General features: G+C 40.2%; 1 protein-coding gene across 1 annotated transcript in view; it reads right to left on the bottom strand.

Annotated features, from left to right (window-relative positions):
- The window catches only part of IFT57 (intraflagellar transport 57), a 74666-nt gene that overhangs the window by 33090 nt on the left and 19442 nt on the right, over nucleotides 1-22134 (bottom strand). Inside the window, exon 6 of the mRNA XM_079763644.1 lies at nucleotides 4032-4154. Within this exon, the coding sequence (XP_079619770.1) occupies nucleotides 4032-4154 (123 nt within the window). The remainder of the gene's footprint in view (nucleotides 1-4031; nucleotides 4155-22134) is intronic.

The following is a 22134-nucleotide window of genomic DNA, read 5'->3' as shown; positions in this document are numbered from 1 at the left end:
TGGGAGGGACAAGGCCTGCAGGGGAGGGCAGTTGGGGGGGACCAGGCCTGCAGGGGAGGGAAGTTGGGGGGCACCAGGGCTGCAGGGGAGGGTAGTTGGGGGGACCAGGCCTGCAGGGGAGGGCAGTTGGGGGTGACCAGGCTGGCAGGAGAGGGCAGTTCAGGGCAATCGGGCTAGCAGGGGAGCAGTTAGGTGTTGAGCAGGCTGGCAGGGGAGTGGCTAGGGGGTGATCAGGCTCACAGGCAGAAGCAGTTAGGGGCAATCAGGCAGGCAGGCAGGTGAGTGGTTGGGAGCCAGCAGTCCTGGATTGTGAGAGGGATGTCATACTGCCCGTTTAGGCCCGATCTCAGTGGGATCGGGCCTAAACAGGCAGTTGGACATCCCTTGAGGGGTCCCAGATTGGAGAGGGTGCAGGCTGGACTGAGGGACACACCCCTGTCGTGCACAAATTTTGTGCACCAGGCCTCTAGTTATTTCTATAATTAAAAACAAAAAGTATATTTTAAAATAATTTTAATATGTTTTTATTAATTTCAGAGAGAGGAAGGGGGAAGGAGAGACTAATAGAAACATCAACGATGAGATAGAATCATTGATTAGCTGCTTCCTGCACACCCCCTCCTGGGAATTGAGTCTGCAACTCAGGCATGTGCCCTGACTAGGAACCTAACCACGATATCTGGGCACAAAAATGTATTTTAAAAAGACTCAGAGATTAAAATAATTCTTGACTAGTTACAGATTTAAATCTGATAATAATCACAGATGTTTGCTCTTAGTTTCAAATTTCACCAGAGTAGTTATGTAACACTTGTGAGCACTATTTGGTTTAGCAAAGAACAATACAAAAGATAAAAAACACAGTAGAAAAGGGTAAGAGAAATAAACAGTAAAAAATAAGGAAGGAAAGAACAAAAGTACACGATACAGGATCAGAGTGTAGCAACAATTCTTATAGATGATTTTTATTAGGTGGTACCAACATCTACTCTAGTTGTCCTCAGACTGCCCTTCTAAGGCATTAATTCTTGAGCCTTACTCACTTGGTGATAACTGAGGCACTAACTAGAGTGGAATGAGTAGGATTTGGCTAAATTTATTGACTCTCACGAAAACTTCTTACTGTAGCTTTAGCCACATTGTTCCTAGTTGGGGCAGATCTGAGTTGGTCCCTGAGTGTATAATTACTCTAGAAGTAATCACCAGGAGTATTCCCTATAAGCAACTCTAAAAAAAGAACTACTAATATAGTCCATTCAAGCTAGCATATGACAAAAATCTTTTATCTCCATTTCGGAACATACTATTTGTATTTTTGGCAGGATATTTATTTTCCTAATTGCAATTTGTTTAAGCTAATATTAAAATTTGTTTATATTCTTTGAGAACTGGAAACAGTAACAAGTGGTGCCAGAAACAGGGACAATCTGGCCCACAATAAAAACCTTACTGCAACCTCATAGAGAATATACAAAATAAAATATTGGTATATCATAGGATCTCATCAAATCATACATAGTATAATATGCAACACACACACACACACACAAAACCCACAGAAAAGGAGATTTGCTTTTCTGCAATTCTCTGCTAGGAAACATATAAGGAATAAACTGAACTTGAGAGAAAAAAAAGCAAAACAAACATTTGATTTAGTGACAAATAAATATGGGACTTATTTACTACTAACAAGAGGTCATTTAAAAGAAATTTATAATGGATTTAAATAATGAAGGTCCTTTATTACTTATCTCTGACATATCTATATGCTCCTTCAAAATTAATCTAACAGTGATTAGTAAAACATATTGATCTGAAAATTATTTCTTTTTTCCCTCAAACACAAAATTGAAATCTCTGTATGTCCCAAAACAACCTGTTTTGAGTGAAAGGTTATTGTTTTGGCCAAAATAAAGGAGAGAGTTTGGTTTTGGTAGAGTGAAGAGTTGAGGAAGAATGGGATATACCATGATGCTGGGGTCAACCTCTGAAGAATGAGTGTAATGACTCCGTGAGAAACCTTATATGTAAGCAGATTATTTTTATTTCTGAGACATAAAAAAATATTTCTCTCTTCAGTAGTACCTTATTTTCTCAATTCAATGTATAATTTTATTTTTCTTAAAGAAGCTGAATAAAGAATTGACCCTAAAACTGTATTTCCCATTTGCTACATCTGAAATACTTAGCAAAAATAAGTTTGTGAAATACTGGACACAAAGATCAAATGATCTAGAGAATTCTGAAAAAGCAATACTATACGACTTTAGATCAGTATGTTTTACCACAAAAATTCAAAGTGATATTAACATATTCTAAAAAATACTAAAAAATACCCAAAACTTTATCTGACATTTTGGAATGTTGCCTATAAAGTCTGATTGTATAATTAATTTGGCACCATATGTCCTCATAAGATTAAGGCTGATAACGTGTGGCATGAGACTAAGAGTCCAACTTTCAACTGGTTAATTCTTCCCCAAAGCAGAACATTGATTCTCTAATAATCCATGATTTTGATGACTATAGTATATATTGGTTTGTAAACAGAATCTGACCTACACTTAGTTTTGTAAAAATGTGCGTGCTGGCAATTACACTTACACTCTTTCTTTATTCAGTTACTTCTATTATGTAGAAATCAATAACAGTGTTACTTAAAAAACCTATTAGGTTCTAAATGAGATGTTTGATTTCAAGAGTTTACTTAGCTTGAAAGTAAACAAATTAAACTTGTTCCTTGTGGGATTAAGGTGTACTTGAGAGTTCCCAACCACACAATTATTTTAACATGTCATTCTAACTAGATTCACAATAACAGTGGTTTTTAATTTTATGGAGAGACTTTGTCCTGACAAAATGAGAGAATCAGAAATTGGATTTTTAGGTAAAAAATACATTTTTTTGCAAATTATAACTTTCAGCAGAGATATAATCAGTGAAGAAATTCTTATTAATGTGTACTTATAGGTAAGAGATATGTAAAAAATTAATTCACCCCCGATGCAGTTAAATAATAGCTGTCCTTCATAATGACTGAATAAATATATGGCAAACAGGCTATGAGACTTGTCCACCTCTTTTAAAATAAAATTTGTTCCACAGCTGTTCACAGTCTAGTTATACCTCTGCTATCCATCCTTATCCTGTTCTATGACTGCCCTAGTAATCCAGTCTACTTCTTATTTTCTCTAGGATACAGTTCTACAAGCCCAAACCCAGTCAGTCTAAGAATGAATTAGCTTCCAGGGCACCCTGAAAACTGCAATCTTTGTAGGTTTCTACTTTGGGGATAGACACAGGACCTCATTTTCAGAGTGACACCCTTCCCTAGAGTCTTACTGCATAATGCTGGGACTCATCTCCAGCCTCCAAGGATGAACATTCTTTCATTTCTTTACCTAGATGTCTCTCTAGGCCCTTTTGTAAAGATTACTGTACTAGAGTACAACTGAGAATAGTATTGTCTAGTCAGCTATTAGCTTGTTCTGAAGTTCTTACTTGAAACTGTAAAAAGTAAGCAGAAACTTCATTAAATGAGCCAGTTCATGTGGCTTAATTCCCACATCTTACTAGTATTGCATATGATTTTTGATTATTTTAATACTTAACTTATAATTACATGTAGTTAACAGAAAATGTAAGGCAGCTTCTAGGATGCCTTCTATTTTGTCTTTCAACAGAGTTCTTAATCATCTTCTAACTCTATTCAGTTGGTATATAGTCATGGAATTTCAATTTCATTCACTATTCACATAAATAAAATAGGATTGCAAAAAAACATATATCAAAATATATTGAGAAAATAACTTTCAATACCAGGGAAACATGATGTTTTCCAAATCATTTTAAAGACTTATTACATTATTTTTTATTCATTCAACGGCAATTTATTAAATCTTTAGTAAGACAAAACACTGGAAACTGAACCCTAACACCCTTCTTAAATCTCTGTTATCATGGGAGCACACCTGATCCTGAAATTGCCTTATAAAATTCTATTTGAACAAAATGTGTTCTCTCTTCTATACCTTATTGTCAGTCCTAATCGTGACTTTCAGTTGTGGTAGTACACGTTCCACTTCTAGACTCCATTCTGCAGCATCTGTTGTAGATTCTAAAATATCTTCTTGTTTGGCAGACTCGTTCAAATCCTAAGAAAAGAAAGATATCACAAGATTTGAGAGTTTATAAAAAGAAGTGGTAAAATTTTGAGGCATTTTAGCAGGACTACACAATTTATATCAAGCATGGTAGTGTTAAAATTACAGTGACAGAAGAAATTCTTTTCTGTCCTAATCCATGTTCAAAGAAAATAATGCAACAACTTGGTAGAATAGCAAAATAAATATTTTTTAAAAGATGCAAATATATGATTCAATTATTTTTACAAAGGACAATGTTTTTGAGATATCAGAGTGAACTCAATGGGAAATAATTTCAAATGGACAAGCCATGCAGGTATGTTAATTGGTAACAGTAGAGGAGATACAAACACATGTTTGATAAGAAAACATTGTCTTACTGACAATACACCAAATCTGAAAGACAAAAAAGATCAGATCCCAGAGGCAAAGGGCTTATTATTTATAGATTTTGGATTCAGAATTAAAGTAATATTCTGGTTAGGTCAAACTATAATATAGCTTACAAATGTGATTTAATACAGATCTATTTGACTCTAATAGGGTGGGGCCATATTTTCTGCACTTGGTTTCTGCTGCTGAGTAAGAAAATCAATTCATGCCTGTTTTTGAATAAAAAAGAAAATATTTCTCCCCCTGCTCCCCATTTTCTCAGCCCTTCAAATTTCAGCACCTAGTGTGTAGAAATCTGAAAAAGTAAAAATGTATAAATTAATGATTTCAAGATAAAGCCTAATGCATTAGTTTTAGTAGCAAGTTTTCCATTTAAGCTCCCTCAATAAATTACAAAAAAATGTAAGGAAAAATATGAAAACTTACTAATATAAAAGAAAAGAAACCCAAGAGACATAAGCAGCCAAATACAGTGTATAAAACTTACATAGATTCTAATTTGAACAAGCAATCTGTAAAAAGACGTTGTTGAGACAATCAGGGAAATCTGAATGTGGAAGAGTATTAGACAATATTAAGGAACTATTACTTTTATAGATATGATAATGTCATGGTGGTTGTTTTTAAAAAGGCCTTATAAACTAGAGATAAAAGTTGAAATATTCCAGGTAAATTGACAAGATGTCTGAAATTTAACTTTAAAATTATAGGGCAAATAAAGGAGGGGATGCTTTAAAGGAAGCACAATTGACAAAATGTTAGCCATTGAAACTGGGTAATGTTGCACAGGAGTTCATTATCATATTCTCTCTAATTTGGTATATGTTAGAAATCCTATCTAATAATAGACAAATATGCAAATTGACCATACCTCCGACACAACCACAAGCCACGCCCACCATCCAATCAGAGCGAGTATGCAAATTAACCCAAACCAAGATGGCTACAGCCACAGAGAGCAAGGTTTCCTAGGTAACAGAGGAAGCCAAGCTTTCTGCCTGCCCTTGCCAGGCCTAAGCCTCCACTCAAGCTACAAAGTTTCAATTATAGAAGGTAAACAAATTCAAACAAATGGCGGCAGAATGGAGCTTGAGAGAGCAGGCCAGGGTTGCCGCCGGCAACAGGGGAAGCAAAGCTTTCCGCACACCCTGGCCAGGCCCACCGGCTTAAGGCTACAAAGTTTCAATTATAACCCCAACAGAAATGGCTGCCGGCCACGGAGGGAGCCCCAGGCTTGGCTCCGCTCCAGGCTACAAAGTTTCAATTGTAGAAGGAAAATAAATTCCAGATACCAGGGCCTTCGCTTGGGTTGCCAGGGGGCGTGGCCAGCCTGCAAACCACCACAGGCCCCTCGCTCAGGCAGCCCCACGCCCCAAGGGAACCCCACCCTGATCAGGGACACCCTTCAGGGCAAACCAGCTGGCCTCCACCCCTGTACCAGGCCTCTATCCTATCTAATAAAAGAGTAATATGCAGATTGATCATCACTGCAACACACAATATAGCTGCCCCCATGTGGTCAAAGATCTTGCCCCCATGTGGACACAAGATGGCCACCACAAGATGGCCAGCAGGAGAGGGTAGTTGGGAGGCACCTGGCCTGCAAGGGAGGGCAGTTGAGAGGGACCAGGCCTGCAAGGGAGGGCAGTTGGAGGTGATCAACCCTGCAGGAGAGGGCAGTTAGGGGTGACCAGGCCGGCAGAGGAGGGAAGTTGGGGGCAAACAGGGTGGCAGCGGAGTGGTTAGGGGGTGATCAGGCTGGCAGGTAGAAGCGGTTAGGGGCAATCAGGAAGGCAGGAAGGCAAGCAGTTGGGAGCCAGCAGTCCTGGATTGTGAGAGGGATGTCCGACTGCCCGTTTAGGCCCGATCCCTGCGTTTAGGCCCGATCTCAGGGATCGGGCCTAAACAGGCAGTCGGACATCCCTTGAGGGGTCCCAGATTGGAGGCTGGGCTGAGGGACAACCCCCCTCCGTGCACGAATTTCATGCACCGGGCCTCTAGTATACCATTATACAAAATTTAAAAATAAAAGACTATATATACTATATCAACAACCTCATGGTGAAATTACATTCCCGATGTTAATTTGTCACTAACACACTTCTCAAATGAAAGCTCATTAGACTAATCTATCTAATCTAGTCTAAAAATAAGTACAAGAATAACCTTATATTGGAATTTATATTTTAGTGGGAGCCTGAGGTCTTCAGGGGCTTTGAACTCATTCCCAATTAAGTCTCCAGGGCACTGCTGACACAAGAAAGTCTCTCTCTTCTACCTCCTAGCGCAGATTAGCAGGTTCTAAATAGACTCAGAGCCTTCAAAGGGACATATATTACTTTTAGTTCAGAAATTCAGGGAGCTATATAGTCTAACCACACAATTAAAAGATGGATAACTGATATATGCTTTTACATTTTACAATATGTGGTCTGAATTTATTGTTATTCTATTTAAACAACCAGAAGAATAAAAAATAGAAGATTGATTTAAGAAAAGTAGAATGTGGAAACTCTAAATAAAAAATGTTCAATATTCTACTGTAAACATTTCAGTGCTCCTTTAAATACAGAAACGTTGTATTATTTTGATTACTTAATAGAATGCTATGTGCACCTATATATAAATTGAATCCAGGGTAGCATAAGAGCACCACAGCTGGGAAGGGGCGACAGTGTTCATTAAGTAGACATGTGTGAAGTTATTTGAGAATATATGTGATGGCAGAAGAAGAGATGCTGGGTCTCCCAGTTGAAACATAGAGCCATAGCGAAAGGTCTTAGTCATGTAACTCCACATTGACAACCTTGAGCATGAATATACTTTGAAGAGCCAGGTAATTGCAACTTAATGGCACATCCCATTACTTGTTCCCAGCTCTAGGAAGCTGAATTTTCACTGGCTCATTTTCTATAGCAAACAGGGTAGATTTATGGGGGTGGGGGTGGGGTGGGAGGATGTATGCACTGCTAGTGGTATGGAGCCTGACATTTGGTGCAGGTGTGTGGTATATACACAGGTTTGCTCCTTCCAGGATTATGGACCCCCATGTCTCAATCCAACAGAGCCAGGCTAAGCCAAAGGGGCATATCCTCTGAGCAGCAGTTTTGTATGATTCTTAACAGGATGTAGATATTCTAGGCACTGATTTAAAAATAAGTTTTATTTGTCCTGGCTGGTGTGGCTCAGTTGGTTGGGCAAAAGGCTGTTGGTTCAATTCCCAGTCTGGGCACATGCCCAAGTTTTAGGCTTGATCCCCAGTAAGGGATGTGCAGGAGGCAGCCCATCTATGGTATGTTCTGCTCTCACATTGATGTTTCTCTCTCTCCCTCTCCCTTCTTCTCTAAAAATTGATTGCAGGTCTTAAAAAAAGAAAAGAAAAGAATAGGTTTGATTTATGGAGCCACTCTTCAGGTGAATTGAAGTTGGCTATTACTGATGAAATCCCTGAGCCAATGCTTCCAACCCCATGCCCTCATTCACACCTCTCCTTCTTTCATTCCTTACAGGAAAGTGGAGTCCAGAATCCCCAAACTAGGCCAGAGAGGGTACCCATCCACAATCTCACTTTCTTCAGGCTTGAACATAGAATTGTTCAAGTTGGCATAACATACTCAAAAATTTTACTCAAGGAAGGGCACATTTCCCTAATTTTCACAAATGCAAATGGGTTAGCAGTGACCCTGAATGAATCTGACTCATAATCTAAGAGTAGGGTACATGGAGATCAAACTCTCCATTAAGATATCCCTGTGTATAAGTTCTTTGTTTTTATATGGGGCCCTTTAGTAAGTTGCATTTACCCTTTTTAGCTTATTATCTGGTCCCTTAAGCAATGATTTGCTATCTCCTATTCCCAATGTTCTAACATGTTTTGATGTAGCAGTTTTCTTCACTCCTAGGCCACAGTTAACACACTGGGGGAAATAGCCCAGTTACTAAGTGAAGAAAAGTCAAAAAAGAGAACATTAAGCTTGATGGAGCAGCATTAACTGATTCAAACTATATAGCCTCTTTCTACTTCCATGTTACACATCTATTTCATAACCTCATTCCTCACTCAAAATTTCCTAGTGCCTGATAAGTGGATACATTAACTGAGCAAGCCCTACACACAAAGTATAAATCATTTTAAAGCTATATACTATGCCTTGGTTATAATATGTACTTTGGGAAAACCTTTCCTTTCCAATTGTTTCTCCATTTAACAAATGGTATTTTATGTGAAGCTATTAGTAAAAGAGAAATAAACTGCTGTTTCCATTTAATCAAAATTTTATATCATCATGACCCAGTCCCTCTCTGAAATAACATTAACTAAGATAAAGAATAGCTCTGGGGAAATTGCGTTTTCCAGTTAATGCTGCTGAAGAAACAATTAGAAGCTCAATAATACACAGGCTATCCAGAAGTCTCATTTATAATTAATTAATTTACCAATAAGCCATTTGTTAAGCTCCCATAACATGCAAGGTGAGAATCCAGGCACTGTGCTCAGTGTGGAAAGATAAAAGGATTTAATCCAGGCCTGCATAGAGTTTACAGCCTATTAGGAAGAGTCTGAGGCTAGTTAATGGGGGTAAAAATTGGTCCTAAGAAAAAGAAACTGATGAGAACTGACTCTAATACTGCCAAAGGAAGAATTAAAGACAAGAGTGTAAACCATCCCATAACAACCTTGGACTGCAATAGTGGGGCATGTTCCAGAATCAAGCATGCAGTATTACTGGCCTGCTCAGAATCCTTTCCAGTAAAGTAATCTCCTCTTTTCCCAGGTAATATTAATGGGATGATTAAGCATCTAAAGAAATACTATGTTCTCTGTGTGTGTATGCATATATAAATGAAAGTATTTCCAAAACTTGTCTAATTATGAATACCCTACAACACTTTCCTTGATCACTGATTGAGAAACAACCTGTTAGTAAAGGGAATATACACTAAGTGGCCAGATTATTATGATCTCTGAACACATAATAATCTGGCCACTCAGCAAAAAAAATAAAATAAATAAAAATTATATATATATTACAGGCCCAGTGTATGAATTCGTGCATGAGTGGGGTCCGGCCAGCCTGGCCAGGGGGAGGGGACATGGGCGGTTGACCGGCCTGCCTGCTGGTCGAACTCCTGGTCAAGGGGACAATTTGCATATTAGCCTTTTATTATATAGGATATACACTGAGTGGCCAGATTATTATGTGTTCAGAGATCATAATAATCTGGCCACTCAGTGTATATGGCTGCATGGGTGAACCCAAGAGTGAAGCTCAAGGCTCCTGCATCCTTAAGAAGACATTTCCTTGGAAATGAAGATCCCAAGTCGGAAATTACAGAGAAATCACAAGTTCAGGTGGGGCCAGCAGAACCTAGATCACAAGGGTCAGGACAGAAACAGAATTCACAGACTTCCAGGTGAAAATGGGAGATGAAGGGAGGACCAGAAGATCCCAGCACTAAACTAGTAATGAAGCAAGAGCAAATGGAGATGCTTGAGTCTTCAATTACCAAGCCCATCCCTATCTCTTAGGATGAGGCACCATTGTCAGACTGGATACTGGATATGACTGATCCTAGGCTAAATGATAACAGATAGCCACAACTTTTTGCATTCTTGTCTATTTTTAAAGCATTCCAATAGCTTCTCTTGTTATCAAGATGCCAAGGGATCACCTTTGGATATTTCCTTGATTGCCTGGAGTAGCTCTTCCTTCTCCTAAACAGCTGTGGGTTTGGAAACCTAATATCCAGGATTGTTAGAATTTAGGTAAAGAAAGAATACAGGGGGAGAGGGCGGAAAGTGAGAGCTCGAGCAAGTAGGGACTCTTCATAAAAATTTTAAAAAATGGAAGTGGTTATATATACTTATTTTGGTTACTCAGAGGCTTTTTTTTTTTTCATTCTTCCTAATTTCATGCTTTGTTAAAGATAGGATAGGTGGCCAAGAAGCTAGAAGTAAATATAGTATATATGATATTACCATAAATTAAACAGGATTTCTCCTAAGGGTATCTAGTGTCCCTCTTTCTTTAGCATCTATCGATAAAAGACAATCTAGAAAAGCTAGATAGAGGGATAAACCACAGTTCTTTCAATCAAGAACAGTGTTCCCTCAAAATCCCATGATTTTAGCAAATCATAGTTAAGGCAGAGAGTGAACTCCTTTCACGTCCCTACAAGTTAATTATTCTTCATGATTAAAGCAGCATAACTCATGAGTGTGATTCACTATTATCTTTCCAAAGTAGGTTTTATATGATTTAATAACATTACTATGAAGAAAAATGTTTAATACCATACAAAAAGTATTTTCACATTTGTTCTGAATAACTAAGTTAAACCCTGGCTATTATCTATCAAAAGTAATAGATGATAGCTTCTGTCTGTGAATATATTAAGTTCATAAAGGTCTTTTAAGTTCAATTTTAAGGCTATAAAAAAAACTTACCCTGACTTATAATGTGAACTAAGATTTGAATAAATTATGCTCCTATAAATAAAATAAAAAGAAAGCTCCCCAAGTTCAAACAAAATCAATTTAATTTTCCAATAAGAAATCTGAAATTACTTTTGAATGAGAATTTAACTTCCAATATTATTTCTCTTTAACTTATCAAACACCTAACTTTGTTACTACTTTAGCTACTTTAATGTACACTCAGTGGTAAGGTGAAATCATGTCTGAATTTTTACTTTCCTCAAAATAAAACCAAAATAAACTACCCTAAGAATTATGTATGAAGAAACTCCTATAGACATTATCTTAGTGTTGTAGATTATGCAAAATAAGATTATTTATGGCCTTAATTCTATAAAATTTGTTTTCTTTAAAATGGCAACTTCATGGATATGCCAATGCCCAAATACCTTTGAAAAACTCAATTAATATACCTTCTGAAAGGGACATGAAAGTCCAACTAACTGTCAAGATTAAATATGTAGTCCCAAGACTCAAGGAAGAGGGGATTAAGTTGAACTGAGAATCACCACAGGATGGTGTAAATGGTAGAAAGATGGGTTCCATCTCTGCTCAAATCCCACCTCCATCACTTATTTGCTATTGGTCAAGTTACTTAACCTTTCTAAATCTCAGGGTTCTTGTCTGTAAAATGGGGATGATACTAGTATCGTCCTCATTGGAAGGATTGATGTGTGGGTTAAGGTAGATGAAGCATGTAAAAGGCTTGCACAGTACCTAATACATAGCACACCCCCAATATATTAAAGCAGTTATTCTTTTTATATGCCAAGCATGGTACTTTCTTTCACGTATGGGTTAGGTGCCCAATAATAACACCATGAATCAAGGGAGTCTTATTCCCATTTTTGCAAATGAGTAAAGCGAACCTACTGTCAGGGCATAGGCTATGTTACTCTAGAGCACAGATGCTGAAAAATCTTCTATATGCCTATCAATCCTTTGCCATGTAGGTTACAACTATATTCCCCTAGTTTATCTCTTGTCATTTACTTTATGGTGTTCCCCACTCCAACACACCCCTCTATATATAAGGTTTTAATTTTTATGTAATTCAGATTTAACAGTAGTTTTCTTTCATGGTTTTTGGTTTTCTTGACATGCATAATCATGCCCATTTCAACTCATGAATATAACACTTGTCACCCATGTTTTTGTTTTTGTTCATCATTTTTTAATTTGTTGATCTATGGGGGTTTATTTGTGTGTAAGATAGATATAAGATATCTATCCTACATAGATAGCTTGTTATCCTATAACCATTTAATGGAATAGTTCAGTTTTCCACAATGATTTGCATTGTTTCATGTATTAATATCACTGTACATTTGGATTATTTTATGAACTCTGCATTATTTCATTAATCTATTTCTGTGTATAATGTTTTTTCAGACTTAGAAAAAAATTATACTAACAGAACAAAAAATTCCCATATATCCTTCATCAGATTCACCAAATAATAGCATCTTACATAATCTCAGAGCAATTATGCATAAAGGAATATAATGTTCATATCTGGATGCTAAGATTTGTGGAAATTTTCAAATTTTTCTTTGTGCTTTTTTTTCAATAAGAGCAGGTAAAATTATAAGTTTGATTAACTTCCAAAAATTAGAGGGCACAGGTGGTAAATGCTATAGGTATCTGAGTAAGAGACAGAAGTGTATTGTAATGGCAACATGAGGTTTCAGTGTAACCTCACAAAGATGTATGGAACGATAGGTAGAAAAGAGACAAGCCAAGTGTTTATAATCAAGAAAGCATCAGCTGAAACCGGTTTGGCTCAGTAGACAGAGCGTCGATCTGCGGACTGAAAGGTCCCAGGTACGATTCCGGTCAAGGGCATGTACATTGGTTGTGGGCACATCCCCGGTAGGGGGTGTGCAGGAGGCAGCTGGTCGATGTTTCTCTCTCATCGATGTTTCTAGCTCTCTATCCCTCTCCCTTCCTCTCTGTAGAAAATCAATAAAATATATTTTTTTTAAAAAAGCGTCATAAGCCAAAATAGATATAAACATGGCTTGTGAAGATCACAATGAGGAGAGAGACTAGGGGCTTAGCAAGGTAAATATTGCAGAGCAAAAAAAGTTGAATACCATATGAAAAACCTTAGAAGCAAGGCTCAGGAATGTGAACATTGTCCTCTAAGCCAGAGGGGAGGCAAAGACTCATAAGGAAGGTGCAATGCCTTTTTTTATGCAAGAGATCTTTGTTTAGTCCCTACTATAACCCAAGTACTGTTCTATTCTAAGGACAGGAAATAAAATGATAAAAATTCTCATAAAAAACATTCTAGTGATGTCTTATGAAGATTTATGGGTCATAGAATTAAATGGAATTGGGGTGATAAAGTAAGATGTTATGTAAGAGGCAGAATTTGAGCTAAACCTGAACATTTACTAGTATGAGTCGGGTACAGAGATAATGTCAAGACATCCTATATAATAAAGATGTAATATGCAAATTGACCACCATGCCCTCGCACAAGATGGCTGCCCCCATGTGGTCACAAGGTGGCCACCCCCATGTGGTCACAAGATGGCCACCTCAAGATGGCCGGCAGGGGAGGGCAGTTGTGGGCGATCAGGCCAGCAGAGGAGGGCAGTTGGAGGGGACCAGGCCAGCAGGGGAGGGCAGTTGGGGGGGACCAGGCCTGCAGGGGAGGGCAGTTGGGGGAGACCAGGCCTGCAAGGGAGGGCAGTTGGGGATAACTAGGCCAGCAGAGGAGGGCAGTTAGGGGTGACCAGGCCAGAAGAGGAGGGCAGTTAGGGGGACCAGGTCGGCAGGGGAGGGCAGTTGGGGGCGATCGGGCCTGCAGGGGAGCAGTTAGGCATCGATCAGGCTGGCAGGGGAGTGTTTGGGGGTGATCAGGCTAGCAGGCAGAAGAGGTTAGGGGCAATCAGGCAGGCAGGCAAGTGGTTGGGAGCCAGCAGTCCCAGATTGTGAGAGGGATGTCCTACTGCCGGTTTAGGCCCAATCCCAGGGATCGGGCCTAAACCGGCAGTTGGACATCCCCCGAGGGGTCCCAGATTGCAGAGGATGCAGGCTGGGCTGAGGGACATCACCCCTCCCACTGCACGAATTTTGTGCACCGGGCCTCTAGTTTTATGTAAGAGACAAAAGAGGAAGGATAGGATGGGATGGATGGGAACAGATGTGTTCATGAGGTGTTTGGAAACCTATGAGAGGATCTGTTTACCTGTAATACAATTATTCCAGTGGAAAAAAATAAGGTTGGCTATGTGGACAGTTATTCAATTGCAAAGAATCTTGAAAGCCAGACCCCAAATTTATTGGTTTATAATCTATATAAATGAACCTGTAGACATTAAAAACAATCAGAAGTTACTGAAGTCAGAATGCCCTGGTAAAAGTCAAGTTTTGGTAAGACAGAGGAGTATGGTAAAATATATTTTCAATAAAGGGGGTGGGGTGGGAGCGTAGGATTAAAGGATAACGACTAAAGACCATTTAGGACACTACTGTTACATAATTCAGAGAGGAAGAGTACCTGACTTTGAAAGATAGCTGAAGGGATGGATATGAGAGATATTTCAAAGGCAGCATCCATAGGTCTTAGTGGCTACAACTCCGGGATGAAAATGAATCATGAGTCACACATTCAAAGCACTAACACAGGTAGGGGTGAGTGGTGATGGGTGTGTGTGGGTTTAAAGATTATAGGTTTATAGAGGACTGAAAAAAAAACAACACATACTCTAGGTGCCCATATAAAATGTGAGTTACATAATAAATATCTGCATCAATGTTGATTTGGAAAATATAACCTATCTACACTAATAAAAGAGAGGTATGCAAATTGACCGTACCTCCGCTACACCCACAAGCCACGCCAACCAGCCATCAGGAGTGAGTATGCAAATTAACCCAACCAAGATGGCTGCGGCCACGGAGCGAGCAGGTAGCTTGGGTATCCCTGGCAATGGACAAAGCCAAGCATCCTGCCCGCTCTGGCCGGCCCTGGCCTCCGCTCAAGGCTACAAAGTTTGAATTATAGAAGATAAATAAATCCCAACAAAAATGGCGGCAGCCACGGAGCTGGAGAGAGCAGGAGGCTTGGGTTGCCCCTGGCAATGGAGGAAGCCAAGCTTCCTGGCCGGCCCTGGCCTCCGCTCAAGGCTACAAAGTTTTAATTATAGAAGATAAATAAATCCCAGATACCAGGGCCTCCACTTGGGTCACTGGGGGGCGTGGCCAGCCTGCAAACCACCACAGGCTCCTCACCCAGGCTGCCCCACACCACAAGGGAACCCCCACCCTGATCCAGGACACCCTTCAGGGCAAACCAGCCGGCTCCCACCCATACACCAGACCTCTATCCTATTTAATAAAAGAGTGATATGCAAATTGACTGTCACTCCAACACACAAGATGGCTGCCCCCATGTGGTCAAAGATGGCTGCCCCCATGTGGGCACAAGATGGCCGCCACAAGATGGCCAGCAGGGGAGGGCAGTAGGGAGGGACCAGGCCTGCAAGGGAGGGCAGTTGGGGGCAATCAAGCCTGCAGGGGAGGGCAGTTAGGGGTGACCAGGCTGGCAAAGGAGGGGAGTTGGGAGCGACCGGGCCTGCAGGGAAGGGCAGTTGCGGGGGGACCCAGGCCTGCAGGGGAGGGCAATTAGGGGAAGTCAGGCTGGAAGGGGAGCAGTTAGGCATCAGGCTGGCAGGGGAGTGGACAGGGGGTGATCAGGCTGGCAGGCAGAAGCAGTTAGGGGCAATCAGGAAGGCAGGCAAGCGAGCAATTGAGAGCCAGCAATCCTGGATTGTGAGTTTAGGCCTAAACGGGCAGTCGGACATCCTTCGAGGGGTCCCTGATTGGAGAGGGTGCAGGCTTGGCTGAGGGACACACATCCCCGTGCACGAATTTCATGCACTGGGCCTCTAGTCTATTTATAAAATGACAACACTCATATAATTGCTGGGGAAAATCATTATATCACTTTTCTTCAAATTCCCCTTATTTATTTCTATAGGGGAGACCTTATGTGACAGCAAATTTAGTCTAGTGGGCCTTCAATAATAATCCATGTCACAGATTATGAAAATAAAATCATGATATCACCAGGGCTTCCTAATTTACATCAAAATCAACCTTCTTGGTAAATTTACATCTTATGTAAGCTTCTAACACAAAAATACTCATGGCAATCTAGAAACTGGCTAGTATTGAGAGAATGGGGCTCTTTTTATTCTTCTATAGCAATAAGAATGTCAGTAACTAATCCCAATCTCCAGGAAAGGAGAAAGTTACACAAAATAAGAAATGCATCAAGGGCAAAATCTATGCCAGCCCCATCGTAGGTGCTGTCCACAAGTTATTATGGTAATCTCTAAACAACCCTGGGAATAATCCTGTCCCATTTTACAGATAAGAAAGCAGAATCATAGAGAGGTTAATTTACTCCAGTCATGTGGCTAAAGTTATGCAGTCAGGATTTCATCTGTGACTACTATTTCAGCCATAGAATCTACAAACCTTGAAGTTATGGACATTTATTTGGAAGGAACCTTGAAAAGTCCTTGTCCTACTTCTGGATAGACTCGCAATAAAACCAGGATGAAAATAAGGATCTTTCTTATTTCAAGTGTAGGTTTAAAAATTACACTAAAGATCAAGCAAAACTCTCTTTTACACCCAGCAAGAGCTGCTGTTTGAGCCTCCTGAGCAGTGAGTACAGGTTTTTCCCTCTAACCTACATTTCCTATTCACCTCCAGATGTACAACTGATGGGTTGGTGCAGGTTAGTTACCAGAGAAACAAAAGCACCTACTCAGTCATACTGTGTTCCATCACACTTAAACATGTCATGTTTTCATTGTTTCCCCTGGGAAATAATAGATTTCTCACAGTAGGACTAACATTCAACTGCTTTAGGAAAGAAGAAGAAAAAAACATTTTCCTCAAACAGGAGCCCGAATCAGTGCTAACTTATGGGGCAAGTTATATTGTAGGCCAGTATTTTCCCCCTATATTACTCAGAAAGGACATTTTGTCGAGAATTATAAATAATATGCAAAATGAAGAAAATTTAAAGTATTTAAGATATTAAGCAAAGTAGATCCATTTTCTTCCTCTTTTTGATTACAATGTTGCAGACTTGCTACGATGACATTTTTTATTCTAAGCCTAGATTTTCACTTCCTTACAGCTTTGCTTTTTAAGCTAAATATTCTCTCATTCTCGGTACAATGCATTTTTTGCTAAGTAATTAAAAACCAATTGTGCTTAAACCTTTTCAGATAGTTGGTTTTATGCTGTCTAACTCAGGAGTTGGTTTCTAAAACCTCAAATTTAACATCTCAAGGAAGAATGGTATCTATGGCATGTTTAAAAAAATGTTTTGAAATGAAGTGATGGGCATTTAAAAATAGAATTCAGAGAGCATGCAGCTTTCCTCCCATCCTTCACTGGGGGAGGAGAATGACACATCTGTGTGAAGCTGCCAGAACACTGTTGCTGTGATTCTATTGAGCTTCAGAATGGAAGGGAGCTACAAAGACCACTCATAATTACATCATCGTTGCCAAACATGCAGGCAGTTTCCAGTACACATACTCAAGTTAGAAACAGAAATGACCAGGACACCCCCTAACACCAGAGCCTCCCTTCCTTGCCCCCACCCTTCACGTCTATGAACATTCTACCGCACCCCTAACCATCACAGGCCCTGCCCAACTGTCAGAGCTTCAATACCGAGCCAGTGTCCTCCCCATGATCACTGAGGGAGGCTTTGGCTAAATACAGATTTCAAAAACATCCAGGAATCAGAGGGAAAGAGCGAATATAAAACTTTCTGGGCTAGTCTTAAAGCCTAATATCCATCCATAATATTTTTTTCCTTCTAAGAAAAGCTATATCAAAATTAAAATAACTAACCTGCAAATGAAATTTTGGAAGATAAAACAATCCCTCACTAATTGTAGGAGTTATCTTCTTTATAATTATATTTGGCAAAACCATAATTGGGATAAGAGAATTAGAGGGGAAAACCACCCAATAAGAATGGTTTTAAATACATAGGATAGGGCAAAAGTAGGTTTACAATTGTGAGAACACAAAACACAGTTTATTCTTGTATTATTGTTTATTGATTATTGTATTATTTTTCCATAAGGACAACTGTAAACTTACTTTTGCCCCACACTGTATTTTTTTTTAACTTTTAAAACAAATAAATGTTCTGAAAACCACCTGCTTCCAAAACAAACCAATTTAATCACTGTAAGCATTCAGTTCCATAGGAGGAACTATTTTCTTAGCACAGTTTCAATGTTCATGAAACACTACTGCTGTGTCCAGATCCAATTAGGAAGACATTTCAAAGTTTAGTCAATGGCCACACACTGTCTCTTTACAAATTCCTCACATTAGCAGTTACAGGCTTCAAATATGTTTCAGAAGTCAGGAAGATGGATCACCAGGTCACCTTTCAAGGAAGAACTTGCTGCTCAGCTGCAGGGAAGGTGGCCAGCAAAGAGCTTCCTGCTGTCAGCTCCTCAGGCTCTGCCTTACCTGCAGAGAGCCACCTTACCTGGAGCTATGTCCTCCCCTGGGCAGCCTGCCTCCAGCCACCGAGCCAAGCAGGCAACACTTTCTCCAGTGCTCCTCACTACACTGGCCAAGGCTATGTCAGGCCTGAATCAATTACACTTCTCCCTTGGCCCAACCCTGCTTTCTTCCCACTTCCTTTTACAGTAAACGTCATGCACCCCAAACTCCGTCTCAGTGTCCAATTCCAGAGGCCACAATGTGCAACATATGTCTTTTTCATTACATTCTCTCTTGCTCCATTTACCACAAATCTCAGGAAAATGCTTGTGTATACCCATTTTCTGGAATTATCATGATACTTAAGGACATACTTTTCGGGTTCTAAATTTTAATGAAAGAAAGGGGAAAAAAAAAAGAAAGAAATATAACTAGATTTCCCCTGCATTATCCGACATGGTGCATAGGAGAAGCAATTAGTGTTGAGAAGTTCTTTTCTCCATGAAGATCAAAATATATCTTGCCTGTAAAATTCTAAATATAAAATAGCATTTGTGCATATATGTATTCATTCAACATTTTTCAATACTGAGCACTTTCTACACACCAGGCACAGGTGAAAAAAGGCTGCCACTCTAGAGGAGTTTGCATTCTAGTGGTTGAAATAGACAATAAACAAATCAGAAAGTAATACAATGCCAGGGTCTGTGTAGAAAAATAAAGCCGGGTGAGGGGATAGAGAACGACTGCAGAAGCATCTATTGTTTCATAGCCACAGGTGGAGAGGGATTGCAGTAATCCACACATCGCTGGGCTGGCACAGTCACATATATACTTAGTACATCAGTTTCCTAGAGAGTATACATCATTCCTGTTCTAGTGAAGAATTCATCACATTCAGCTTTACTAAAATAACATTTCTGCATTGTAAGTCCACCTGCTGCATGAAACATAAAATCTTAGCTCTATATTACTAATCTGTCCAGCAGATCTGTCTCAGAGAAAGAACAGCCTGAGACATCATAAGCTGTGGTCAGACACAGCTGTCTCAGGCAGATGGCATTATGGGCAACATCATAAGCTTGCCAGATTTTTTAAAATATGAAGGGTTTTCTGCCTCATTAGTACTTCATGGCTGACCATTCACAAACACCTGGTCAAACTTCTTCCTCTTGTGAAAATGCAACCATACACAGTCTTAATTCAAAAGGTTATACATTAGGCTGGCAGGTGTTGCACAGTGGTTGAGTTTCGATCCATGAACCAAGAGTCACAAGTTCGATTTCAGGTCAGAGCACATGCCCGGGGTTGTTGGTTCTATCCATAGTAGAGGGCGTGCAGGAGGCAGCCAATTAATGTTTCTATCTCTTTCCCTCTCTCTCTAAAAAAAAAAAAAAAAAAAAATCAATAAATCTTTATTACAAAATCTTTATCCAAAGGACCTAATACTTTGATAATTTGTAAAGATATAGGTAGGGGGAAACCCCTTCCTTATACAGTTTAATTGATGTGAAAATTCGAAATCAGGACCACTAGTGACTTTGAGTAGTGGTAGAAGCAAATTAAATTACTGTTCTCCCAATACTCAAAACCCCTTGGTCCAGAGGGAATCCCAGGATAGCCTTTACAGGCCTCCAATTACATCATCAATATAAATGAATAGCACAAATGACAGTTCCTTTTTGAGAATAACTGTGTTTGCATCTCTACTTTTGTTTTCTTCCCCATACTTTAAGAGAACTTTGTCATCATCATCTTCAACACACACAGGAATACCAAGCACCATTGTGTCCTTGCGTAAGGCAGAAATCAAACCATACCTACCCTGTTGAACACTTGCTAAGAGGCAAAGGGAAAAAAAACTAGATTTGAGAGTTTGAAGAAAATTAGTTCAAACTTAGCTTTTGTAATTTATTAGCTTTTTAAAAGATGAATTGTCTTAAGGTTATAAATTTCAGTTTTTGTATCTGTAAAATGGAGATAACAACACCCAATTACCTCACAAGGTCAGTAAAAGTTATGTGTTTTGAAGTAATTTGAAAACTATAAAGTGATCTGCAAATGTATTGTTACATATTATTTGTTTAGATTTCAATGTTAACATATTATTTTGAATCGAGTAATAAAAATATATTCATTCATTTAGGAATTATTTATTCAGTATCTTTTGTGTTATACTATCCTATCTAATAAAAGAGTAATATGCAAATTGACCGTACTTCTGCCACACCCGTAAGACACGCCCACCAGCCAATCAGGAGCAAGTATGCAAATTAACCCAACCAAGATGACTGTGGCCACAGAGTGAGCAGGAGGCTTGGGTTTCCTCGGCAATGGAGGAAGCCAAGCTTCCCGCACACCCTGGCCAGCTGTGGACTCCACTCAAGGCTACAAAGTTTCAATTATAGAAGATAAATAAATCCCCCCCAAAATGGCAGCAGATTGGAAAGGGTGCAGGCTGGGCTGAGGGACACACACACCCCCGTGTACAAATTTCGTGCACCAGGCCTCTAGTAGAGAACATAAAAATGATAGCTATCCTTGTTTTCAGAGAGGGGGAGGGGAAGATGTGATTTTGGTTTTTGCCAACACTTATTCAGCATTTTTTATGTGCCAGACATCATAATAAATACTTTACACGAAGTAATTCTTTTAATCTTTAAAACCCCTATAAAAAAGGTAATATTTTAATCCTCATTTTATAGATGAGAAAGATAGGCACAGTCAATTTGGAAATCTGCGCAAGGTCAGACACCTAGTAAGTATTAAAAATATTAGAGTAAACTCACAGGCTCATGCAAGTTAGTTATATCCTTATGCTATGTTATATCTCAAGCTGGGCAGAACACACACACACACCATCTACACTAATAAAAGAGAAACATGCAAATTGACCGTCCCTCCGCTACACCCACCAGCCAATCAGGAGTGAGTATGCAAATTAACCCAACAAAGGTGGCACCGGCCATGGAGCTGGAGCGAGCAGGAGGCTTGGGTTGTCCCCGGCAATGGAGGAAGCCAAGCTTCCTGCGTGCCCTGGTCTCTGCTCAAGGAAGGGCTGGGGGCCTGGGTTGCCGGGGGTGACCCAGGCTCCAGCCCACCCTGCCCTCTGCTCAAGGAGGCCCTCAGCCCCTACCCAGGCTGGCCACACCCCCATGGGGTGAGGGTCCCCACTGGGGGGTGTAGCCAGCTTGATAACAGCCCTCAGTGGGGACCCTCACCCCATGGGGGCATGGCGAACCTGCAAACCACCACAGGCCCCTCGCCCAGGCTGCCCCACACCCCAAGAGAACCCCCACCCTGATCCGGGACATCCTTCAGGGCAAACCAGCCAGCCCCCACCCGTGCACCAAGCCTCTATCTATACTAATAAAAGGGTAATATGCTAATTAGACTGGGAGACCTTCCAGGAGACCTTCTGGACATTCTTCTGGACAAAGCCATGGTGGTGGGGCTGAGGTAGAGGAGGTTAAAGGCCAAGAGGAGAGGGCAGTTGTGGGTGATCAGGCCAGGATGGGACAGCAGTTGTGGGTGATCAGGCCAGTGGGGGGGGGGCATTGGGGGTGAGCAGACCAGGAGGGGTCCAGTTGGAGGCAAGCACGCTGGCAC

This window comes from Cnephaeus nilssonii, assembly GCF_951640355.1.
Source record: "Cnephaeus nilssonii genome assembly, chromosome: 3".
Taxonomy (NCBI): domain Eukaryota; kingdom Metazoa; phylum Chordata; class Mammalia; order Chiroptera; family Vespertilionidae; genus Cnephaeus; species Cnephaeus nilssonii.
Note: the sequence above shows the minus strand (reverse complement) of the source record. Positions and strands in the feature narration are given on the sequence as shown.